General features: G+C 41.2%; 2 protein-coding genes across 4 annotated transcripts in view; one reads left to right on the top strand and one right to left on the bottom strand.

The window, feature by feature from the left end:
• Nucleotides 1-11,671, top strand: part of cfap221 (cilia and flagella associated protein 221) — an 82,981-nt gene that overhangs the window by 40,665 nt on the left and 30,645 nt on the right. The window lies entirely within an intron of this gene.
• gabrg3 (gamma-aminobutyric acid type A receptor subunit gamma3) overlaps nt 815-11,671 on the bottom strand; it is a 39,392-nt gene continuing 28,535 nt past the window's right edge. Inside the window, exons 9-10 of the mRNA XM_008325188.3 lie at nt 5,109-5,305; nt 815-2,985 (exon numbers count right to left, since the gene is read on the bottom strand). Of these exons, the coding sequence (XP_008323410.1) occupies nt 2,698-2,985; nt 5,109-5,305 (485 nt within the window). The 3' untranslated portion in view covers nt 815-2,697. The remainder of the gene's footprint in view (nt 2,986-5,108; nt 5,306-11,671) is intronic.

An 11,671-nucleotide genomic window follows, 5' to 3' on the forward strand; every position in this document is an offset into this window, starting at 1 on the left:
TGTTAAAGGTGTTTCTCAGTGGGGGAACTCAGAGCTGAAGACATTTTCTCTTCATGCCTACACTGTGGTTCGTCGATGTTAGAGCAAGGGTCAGAAATCGGCAGATCTCAGAGTCAAAGCGTCTTGAAAAGGCCTGGAAATGTCCATGTCTTTCTACAAACAGGATACAAACAAATGTGTTCAAACCTGAATGTTACCTGTTCAGCTTCCAGGCTTCTGTAGCTCACACAACCCCACGATGTGCGTTTGGACATGTGACATTTCAAATGAGCTTGTAACTGCTAACTGTTATACAGAAAATAGATCAAAGCTAATAGGTAGAATTATTTGGACAAATGAAAACAACAGAGTCAGAAGTGCAGATTAGTTTTGAAATCTGAAAGCCTATTAGTTAAACAGGTAAATCAAATCAATTAGCAAATGGAATGCTGACCAAAACTACAGCTGACCATTAGCCACCTGAACAACTTGGCAGCGAGGTAGTTCAGGTGGCTAATTGTCTTAGCCAAATGTTGTGAGCCAGAAAAAAAAAACTAGTACCAAGAAGTGGAGGCACTGGAAGAAACCCAGTACCAGACCCTGTGTGCATTTACATTACAGTGTGTGATGCATATTGTAATGGTACTTGATACTCTTTATCTTTACACTTGCATCAGGAATGATGTGGGTTATTGATCAGAAGAAGAACTGAACCATGAACCATGAACCAGGAACCATGAACCAGGAACCATGAACCAGGAACCATGAACCATGAACCAGGAACCATGAACCATGAATCATGAACCATGGACCATGAACCATGAACCAGGAACCATGAACCATGAACCAGGAACCATGAACCAGGAACAGACCAGAAACATTTTGGAACATCGGTTACTGTTACTTTTTACTCTGTACATGACCTTATTTTCTTTTTTCAGAGTTTTCTGTCGGTAACACAGCCGTGTTTACTGTTGTTCGAGTGTTTGTTTGTAAACAGTGTGACTCATTAATAGCAACAACAGAGAAACTGTTGTTGTCAGCACTTTGTGTCTTTTTCTGACACTGACACTGTTTTTTTCAGGCCTAATTAGGGCCTGTTTCCGACTGTGTGTGTGTGTGTGTGTGTGTATGTGTGTGTGTGTTCGTCTGCTCTCATTAAAGCTGCACTGTCACCCAGATTAAATTAAGACTCTGCTTTTTCAGAGATTATTGTTTCCCAAAATGTCAGCCGTTTTCCCTACCCCAGCTGATGAGCCACAGTCCACAGTAAATCAATAGCAATACATAAGAAAAGCAAAGAGACAAAGACGGTCGGAGCATCTCTGAAGGACCACTTTGCTTTCACTAGAGTTTCTCCTAATTCTAGTCTGTGTGTTGTTTAGAGATAAGTGCGAAGGATTTGGGGTGTTAATATAAGAGAGCTGTAGTTTTACAAGATAAGACTCAACGGTGACTAAAAACAAAAGACAAAAATTCTTGGCGTTTACTTTGATATGAATCTTCACAAGATTGTTACCAGACGACCACTGTCCCCACACAAACTGATATTTAATAACTAACCACCTGTGTATAAACACATTATAAGTACAAATAACCCCGAAAAACACTGGAGGGCTGTCACTTTGAGTCCAAACAATGTGGGAAAAATAATGACCAGTTAGAAACTCATGTGAGGAAACATGGTCGGTAGTTCAAGAATGTCAAAGGACAACAATGAGTTCCTGGGATTATTTAAGTTAAGACTGAAAACCATTGGCTTTGAACACACCCTTAGATAGAAACAGAGACAGTGACACTATGTTGATCCTCAGGTGGCTGACAAGTCACCAATCAAAAAAGATTTTGGGAATTAGGAACATTTTTTAATATTTTAAAAATGTGTTTGCCAAAAAATAGATAAACTACAAGATAAGTTCAAGTTAGCAGATAGGTTGATAAATAAGGGCTCTAGGGTTTGGGGTAGGTCTGTTTTCCAAAGGCTTGATACCTTGCTTTGCTCGATCGATCCACCATTTAAAGAAGACAGTGACACTATGTTGTTTCTTAGTTCACCATCTCACAAAATAGACCGTTGTGTATCAGAAACCAGGTAATTTTGGAGAATGGAACAAACTAAATGAAATACCCAAAAAATCATTAGAGTTGTATGCTTGGAAAAGTGACAGCCCTCAAGTAATGGAGAGAAAAAGTAGAAGTTAGTGAGAAGTAGGAGTAAAAGAGTAGACGTGAGGCTAATGTGCTACAGAAGGAAAAGTGGGTGTTTGTTTCTTCTCAGCATCTCCAGCGGTGTGAAGCACGTTCTGTCTTTGTTTTCCCACAGAACAAACAGCCCAGCGTGTGGCAGCTGTGATGGATGAGGTAATAAAAATAATGGAGCTTAGGCCTTACGTAGTGTCCGCACCCTTTTTTTTAAAGAAGGCACTGTGGGTGCTTCACAGCCCCCTTCTCATCCTCCTCCTCTGCTGCTGAGGCTTTTAGCGATACAGACGTTTCCCAGTGAAATCAAAGCTGTCTGCAGTTCGGTTTAAAAACAGGAAAAGTCCTCTCAGGTTCTCAAGGATCAGAACCTTTAGTCTTCACTCAACACCAAAGCACTCCCTAGGCAGCAGTCCTTATAGACTGCCCTTCAGAGAGTAGACCTGACTGTGGAGTGACCTCCACACTCATGTCCACCCTCCACAGATGAAGCTCCAGGATGTGCGGCTTCGGTTGGGATTAGAGGTAGAGGTAACTGACCCAGTAGACAATGTTGAAGAGTAAAAAGGACGTAGGGAAGAAAACCCGAGAGTAAGAATCCAGCTCCTGGATGTTGACGTGGATGCGTCCTTTCTTCCAGCCACCTTCTTTACACTCCTCGTAGCAGCAGAAGAAGCTTTTGCAGTCCTTCCCGTCCAGACACTCATAAACACAGTTGTCGTCGTAGTCGTGCCAGAACAAAGAGTTCCCCATGGGCATCATGGTCCTGGCACGGGGGTGACGCCCTCTGCTGAAGGATGTGTAGGTCTGTTTGGAGAGAGAAGAAGAAAAAAAATCACTGAAATTAGGATTAAGACAAATGTGTTGCAAAAACCTCTAATTGGAAGTGTGAAGAAGTCGAGTCTGTCGTGTCCCGTTGATTGTTCTTACAAACAAGGCGACTATAGAAGAGGCTGAAAAATTGATTTAATAAAAACTAATAGGAATAAGTGAAACATTGACTCACACGTCAGCAGCCGTGTTTTTCTCATCTTTGGTTCAGCTGCAGTCTGATTTCTAAGTAATTTCTCTGATGAAAATTGATTAGATGCTTTTTCTTTTCTCTTCCGGTTAGAGATGAAAATTATGTAAAAAAAAAAGAAAACAATCCAAACCAAAAAAAAAAATAGAGATATCTTTATTTTATTCTCTCAGATTTTTTCTGTTCTCTTAAAGAAAGAGTGGGAGGAAACAGAGTTAGATGAGGGGATGTAGGTAGGAGGCAGAAAAGATGGAGGGATGAGCTGAGGAGTCCCCACAGACAGTGGGAGCTCACATTCTGCAGGTAGGCAGACAAGAAGAGGAGGAGAAAGAGATTTAACTTTGAAATCAGTTCATTTGTCAGTCGGCTCAATGTCTGTTGTTAAAACCAAGAGCAGGATCTGAAATGAAGGAGAACTGACCGCGACCAGCTGGGCGTCCACAACACCTGTGTCTTTTTATACCTAATAGTAAATGTTAATGTTCTCATTCATGTCAGACACAAACACCCACACTTCAACTAGCTAGTTCCAAAAATGAAAAATAATAAATCTAGTTGCATCTGAATTTTAACCACAAAAGTGTGTTCAGGTGTGGTTTGACTAAATGTTACCATTATGAAGGAACTAGTTAACAAATAAAAGCTGAACCTGAAATCTGGAAAAAGACGACCAAAGAAATGCTTATGAAAAAGCTAAACATCGGCCAAAATGAAGCAGTAATTATCACAGTGTTCCATGTTAGAGGATCAGCTACGTGTTAGCAGAATCTATACCTTAAGTGAATTTGAGTTGTATCTGTAAGCTAAGCATTTAGCTAGCAGAAATTATCAGTAAGCATAGAGTCAGTTCACAAAATATTTATCAAAATTAGGTGCTAAAACTTAAATTAAAAAAATAGGTACATTATACTATACAGTATATAAACCAAGGGAAAGAAACGGCTAATGGTTAGTTTAAAGAGTAGCTCCAGTATGAGTTATCCAAAGGATTAGTCAAGTACAGCTTACAAACAGCCAAGGGAAAGCTAAAAGTAAGCTGAAGATAAAAGTACAGCACAGGTGCGGCTGAAAAACACTTTTTTTTAAAAAACAGACACAGAACAGAAATTAACAATCTGAATCATTCTGCCGCTGGAACATGGTTGAAAAGTGGTTTAAAACTATAGGACTGTGATTCCCCTGCTGGTCGTAGACACTGAGCGCATCTCCTGTATCTTCAGCAGCAGTGAATGTGTGCAGATGTGGAGATAGTGAAGTGACAGAGTGAAGTGGAGGCTGACTCATTGTTGGTCGACACAGTCGCAGCAGGTGCAGCCTACACTGAGCATTAGGCTCTTAAAGTGAACAGAGGAGGGAATAAAAGTCTGCTTTTCTCACAGCACATCGAGTTTTCACAGGTGCATGTGATGCAGCCGACTCTTCGCTACATACTATATATATATATATATATATATGTATATATATATACATATATATATATATATATATATATAGAGAGAGAGAGAGAGAACCCTATCTCCCTCATTATACTGCACGATTTTCTCATATTTTGTTCTGAGAAAGAAATGTATTATACTGTAAAAGGAAGAAAAAGTTATTCCTAAACCAAAGAAATGTTTTAATTTGAATAGTTAATTGTCAACCTGTAAGAAATTAGATATCACATGTAAATATAGCTAATTAATAGACCAGGTTATTACAGAAATACCTTACAAAATAGCACAGAATTATTCAGCAAACGGCTTGAGCTAATTGTGAGACACAAACTTTCCCAAAACATTTTTGCTAAGCCCCTCCCCCCCAACAAATAGGCTAAAAGTCAGGCTAAAAGGCTAAGTCAGTATCTAAAAAGTAAATGAAAGTGCAGATGTATCTAAACTCTGGCCCCTGTGTTTATGTCCAGTCTTACCATCCTCTGAGGCTTGGCCGTCGGTCTGCGTATACTGTAGGAGTAGTAGTTGAGCATGGCGTACTCGATCATGGCGGCGAAGACAAACAGGAAGCAGACGGTGACAAACAGATCCATGGCTGTGATGTAGGAAACTCTGGGCAGAGAATTACGGGCTACGGTGCTCAGTGTGGTCATGGTCAGAACTGTGGTGATTCCTGCGGAGACAGAAGGAAGGACAGGTCAGAGAATCCATCACGTAGTTAAGGGACATTTCAGAGTTTTTTTTATGTGAAAACAGAAAAAAACAAAACAGGACCAGTTCAGGCCACAGGCTCACAGACATCCTCCGTTAGAACAGCACCTCCGGTGGTGTTCTTTATAAAGTTTTACAATCCACTGTTTCAGGTTAGGATAAAGAAAATCAAACAAATTTTTGCTAGCACCCAAGTTTCACCTGCGATTCACTCATTCATTATCATGAATGTTTAAAGTTCAACAATTCCTCTGTGTCCCACAGTGAAGAGCCGGGTCAGGACATCCTGACGATGACTAAAACATGAGCTTTAGAATCAGAGCGGCTGTAACTCTGTGCCACTCACAGCCTCAGTCATGAAAACACAGCAGTTTGGAACCTGATGGAACCTGAACTGACACACCACCGCTCTAACTCAGAGTAAAGTCACTTCTTTAAGGATTGAAGAGCATTTAGGAGGTGGAGGTTTGTGTGAACGTCAAGATGTCGTTCACAGATCATCGGTGGAGATTCTTCTGAGGTTTTGAATTGACGTTCGTCCCTCACCATTATTACAGCTCACTTCTAATGACAATGTGATGGGAATAACGCTAAGAGATTTGAGGTTCAATAGCACAAAAAACCATCTCATTAAAATGACATTTTCTAAAATTAAAACATCATTATTTATGACTAATCATTAAACTATGTTGCTGCGAACGTAGAAATATAGTCCAAAATGTTAAGTTATGCACATTAGCCAGTAAGAATGACATGGAAATGGTTTTAATGAGCCTAAAGATAGCTGGCAATGAGGAAACAAAAAACTAAGAAAAAAGTCCAGAATAAATGAAGATCTGCTGAAATAACTTCTTCTTTTTTTTTTTTTACAAATTAGCAACGGATAATCAAATGTTAATCAAAAGTTTAGATAAACAGTAACGACTGAAATTAAACGCTGATCTGTTAGTTTTTATTATTTTTATTAAATATAATAATGTTATATTATTATGATTATTATTATCTCAATGAAAAGTGAGTTCAAGTTAAAGGTGTTCATGATATGGTAACAAAATGAGTTCAAAGTCAGCTTTGGTTCAACTAAATGTTATCCACACATGGTAACTGGTACTGTTTCTGGTCCCACAGGGACATTGGGAACGTAGTAGAACTGTTCCGTGTCCCCTCCCCTGGACTATCACTACTGCATAAACGCAGACCTTAAGACCAAGAACCGTTTGGTTGGCACTAACATTTCTTGGCACTTTGTGTTTGTAACGTCAGAGTGATTTTCTCAGATTTGAAAACCTTCCCTACAAGTCATCTTTCAAACCTTAAAAATCACCTGTCAGTTCTGTGAATCCGTCCTAACCGGTACCAGTGACGGTGAAACATTTGCTGTGGTGCTTTCAAAGCCGGTGCTGTTGTTTCTTTTGTGAAATGAAAGGAAATCAATACTTGTTTTATTTTATTTTTTGGAGTCACACTCTGAATTCCCAGCAGGATCATGGATTTCTGTTGCTGCTGTGACACGTTCACATCATTCTCCTCCACCTCCTCGTCTCCCTCCATCTCTCCCTCTGTTTCTTTCATGTCTTTCATGCCACTGTTTTCGCGGCCGGTTTCCATGGTTACCAGTTTCAGCTCTGGTCTATTTCGAGCTTCTCCCTCAGTCGCTGCTGCTCCAGACTTTTCTCCTCTTGTTTTTCTCCGTTTCTCTGATTTAAGCCGTAGATAAATGAACAGTTTCATCACCTGAATTCTCTCTGGTCAGATCCTTAAAGCCCAACTGTAGACGTTTACGGAACTGCAGATGCAACATGGAAAAAAAAACACAGCGATTTATTTTCCCTTTCTTTTTCCGTCCCTGTCAGTTCTGTTGGAGTTGGAGCTCAGTGATAATTGGAATCTAAACAAAACAATGCCTCTGAGATAAAAAAAACAACTGCAGCTGCATCAATTACAGTACCATGTCTAAAGAGAAATTATGAACTGACAAAATACATTAAAGTTAAGCAAGACTGCATGCGCGTGATTCAAGATTCCATAAAAAGTAGTAGGTAGTGTTGAATTGACTAATTTGCCAAAAAATGCATTAGCCTAAAAAAACGAAAACAAAAAAGAATGAAGACAAACACGTTAGCACAAATATTTGTCACATACGTTTATAGGCACCACAGCACAATGACGTAAATGTCTCGGAGGTTCCAGTTGTTGACCTTTGTGAGGAGACCAGGAGGAACAGAACACAGCTGGTGTTCACTCTGCAGCTGCAGGGATTTCCTCCAAAATCTGACCATCTGTTCAGGTCTTTGTGTAAACAGTACTGCAAGTGTCAAAATGTGCAGTGAGACATGAAACTCTGGAAAGTCAGCCTCACCTGTGTTGTACGACCAAGGACCAAACCACTGTAGATACGTTAATGTTGCTGATGGTTTAATGGTTACTTTAACAATGGCCACGATCAGTCCAGTGGAAAAGGCTTGAATATTTGCCCTGAAATGTCACTGCTTTGTGAACCCACCAGGGGAGGCTGCAGTAGACCAGCGGCACCTGGGTCACTGCCAGATAAAATCCCTGTCTTTCTCTATGGACATTTTGTCGAAAACCTAGTTTTCAGATTTGAGAGTCTTGAACAATGGCTGTCGAACCGTTGTCGCCTCAGTCTCTGTATCTGACCACGGACAACAGCCACTGCCTCCCTCCTGTCAGGATGAAAACAACAGCTTCTTTCAGCTCAGCAGCAGCAGCAGCAGCAGCAGAGAAGAATCACTGAAGCTTTTTCTTCTCCTCTCCTGGCTGTAAGGTCAACCTCACACCTGATCTCAGGACTAGAAGGAGAGCACGGCGATAAGAACATGAAGTGAAAGAGAGAGTGAAAGGCTGCTGGCAGCTGTGGTCAGGGATAAATGTCAGCACGGGGGGCAAGGATCACTCAGATCGCCCCCACCTCCGGATGCTGACGATCTGCCTACATGGTCCAGGTGGTCTCTGCTGTCACTCAGCAGACGCTGCTCCACAGAGTCGGCGATCTGCTGCTGCCGCCGCGGCTGTTGGTTTCTCATTAGAGCTCCGTCTCTGCAGCTCAGACAGATCCTGGCACAGATACAGAAGAAGACCCTGACCTCAACAGTACTGTGGTCCGTGAGTTAATTGAACCAGGCTGTAACATCCATCATCTCTGAGCCTGTCAGAGAAAAGACCAGACGGAATCTGGAGTTTCTCCAACTGGAGGCAGTATTCAGGAGAACATTCCCATTCCCAGGTATATGATCAACACGTCTTGAGGTGTGTTTAAAGTACACTTTCACCAAGTTTCCAGTGTTTCTGCTCTCTGTGGAACCAAGTGTCAGTGGATTTATTGATGGCTCCAAAACTCCTTTGTCGGGCAGAGACATTTGTGTGTAACAATTAGCGCATCGACATGGGCCGCATGACGGCTTGCCCAGTGTTGCGTGATGTGTTTGGCGCTGGCACAAGCAGGAAACCTGGCCAAAGGGGAGTAACCTGTGTTTGTGCTGGGAATTTGTGGTGTTTATAAAAAAGTTGTTCAAAATCCCTGCCTCACTGTCATCCATGTCCCCATGTTGGACAGCCTGCCCTAGAATAAAAGGATTGTCCAAGTGGAACAGTCAGCTTGTTGTACCTTGTAGTAGCATCTGCTGTAAATATTTAATTAGTTCCTGGTACCGTTTGCATGTTTTGAGCTTTTGACTCCAGAGAGCTAACCTAAGTGATCTGTTAGCTAACATCTTCCAACTTTTATTTCATACCTGTGAACATCATGAATCACCTTTTATGTAAATGCTATATTTTTCTGCTGAATTCTGTTGAAAACAACATCTCTTTAATTCAAGGACATTCAGCGCTCTCATTTCTTAACCTGGTGCCAGTGATTGGAACTGTTATTGTCTTTTTCTCTTTTTTCACTCCCTGACTTTTTAAATGAAATATTGAGCCCTGTCTGACAGAAATTTCTGTCTTCTCATAATAACCTGTGAGCTGTCAGTCGTACAAACACATGTCAGCGCTGACTGCTCTTTGTGGAGGTTAGAACTGACAACCTTCCTCCTGGGAACCAGACAGTCACTAGCTGAGGCAGAAACTGGATCAGAAATGACACCAGAACTGCTGGCAGTAGATGTTGGATCCAAACCTGTTTCTGCCTCAGACACAGTTTAGGGTTTAATAATGGATTGGATAGAAGAATTTAAATGAATATTTCACATCAGAAAAATCCATGGGTTAGACAGATTAAACCTAATCTGTTTACATTAAGATGGTTCACACTTGAGTCTTGATCCAGTTAGTAAACCAGTTCATATAGTTTAAATCCATATCAGTTCACATTAAAAACCATATATACCAGGTTACTGTTTACAAGACTAAAACCATTTAGCCTTTATCCCCCTAGCACCCCCCCCCCCCTTTCTTTGAACAGGTTTACTAACCAGGTTACACTGGTTCCATCAGTCCATGGTCCAAATACTCTGAAACCAGTTAAAAAGTACTCATTTTAAGCATATTTCTACTTTCTACCAATGGCCATAGTCCAAACCAGGTTCTTTCCAATTAAAGCCTTGATTAATTTTCATATCATGTTTCTGTTTCCAATCAGTTTTCACAGTCTCTCGTCTGAGTCATTTTCATCAACACAGTTAATAAACCAAACCAATTCACTACCACAGTACAGCCTGTTGTACAGCAGATTGACATGGTTGTTATTATACAATTACATATTATATGAACCTGCAAATGGTGTAGACCTCTTTTAAAACCAGTTTTTACCTGCTGGAATCACTTTTTACTGGTCCCTTCATTTTATCCTGAGACAATAGGATATAAGGCATTGAACCCAGAACCCCCTGATGGTACCAGTGTACCACTCCACTCCTCAATCCAGATTGTATTGTCTAAATTCAGATGAATCCACTTTAGTATTGCAAACCTACACTGCAGAGAATGACTTCATTTCAGTTCAGTTCAGTTCATACAGTGTGAAAGCAGGACATTTACTTTAAGTAGTGAATACCACATAGTCTAAACTCAGAAGAATCCGTGTTTGGTCTAGAGTAGATTACAGTGTCCACTGTGCAGCAGTGTGTGGCTCCAGTGTCAGTGGAGAAGCTGTAGCTGAGCTCTGTAATTAAAACATTAGAGTTCCGAGGTTCTGTGACGCGAGTGTCTGCATTAATGATTGTGAGGAGACGAGAAATGGAGCAGAAAAAAAAAGGACATGACTGAGTGAAGACATGAGTGGATCAGAGACCCCAGCAGTCCCCAGGGGGCCCTGCATCTGCAGGGACCTACACCACAGTACTTTTACACTACAGTGATCTGGACCATCTGACTGAAGAGACACTCAGATTAAATCAGATCAAATTGTCAGGTTTTAACTTCTGTCACTGACGGTTTACTTTTAAACCATCACGAAAGTCAAACAAACCAGGATCAAGTCTCTCAACACCTCAACTCCTGTCGTGTTTTCACTCCGTGCTGAAAAAACAAATCAATTACAGCAGTTCAAGTAAGCCAGCGCTTCGTTAATAGGGCGACCAGGTTCCAATGAATGAAATGTGTGAGAACGATGGTGTTTGTGGGGAAGAATGTGGGCCAGTTAATGAGGTCACCGAGTGCTACCAGATTCTGATTAGTCTAGATGAAATGAAATAGATAGGACCCTCATTTATTTATCTCCATCAACTTCCACCAGTAGAATACTTGCTAACGCAGCCTTACATATTTGCCCCTGTGACCTACTGAGAAATTAGTTTGGCACAGAACCCAGAACATTCTTTCTGTATTGGCCTCCACAGGCTTCAAACTGTCAGGGAGAATTTTCCCTCTCACGACTAAACTGTACTTTCTCCTCTCTTCCGTCATGGACGTTCAGTGTGATGTGGTGTGAGGTGAACAGTCACAGCTCTGTGATAACAGCTGATCCTCGATGAAGTGTCCATACAAATGTTGTGACTTCACAACAAAGAATAACATCTTCACGTTCAGGATGAGTAGGGTCGCCCTGCTCTTAGAATACTACCAACGTACTGTGTATTACTGCACAAACAGTAGGTAAAGATGTGTTTGGCAGTATTGGAAAACGTGTTGAGTCAGCGACCTGATCCGTATCAGCTGATCACATTGACCAGTGGCAGACAGAGCAGCCGGTGTCATTGTTCTTAGCTGGGTAGTTTATTTAAGGGGATCAAACACTGACAACAAAGACAAGATCAAGAGACACTGTCCTGTTTGTTCTGTTACGATACTGGCTATTTAATAAAACGCCTGAAGAGTCGCCCTTCCATCGAAGACGTTAATGCCGTTGATGATTGGGCCACCCGTTTGTTTT

The sequence above is a fragment of the Cynoglossus semilaevis genome, chromosome 14 (assembly GCF_000523025.1).
Source record: "Cynoglossus semilaevis isolate Cse_v1.0 chromosome 14, Cse_v1.0, whole genome shotgun sequence".
Taxonomy (NCBI): domain Eukaryota; kingdom Metazoa; phylum Chordata; class Actinopteri; order Pleuronectiformes; family Cynoglossidae; genus Cynoglossus; species Cynoglossus semilaevis.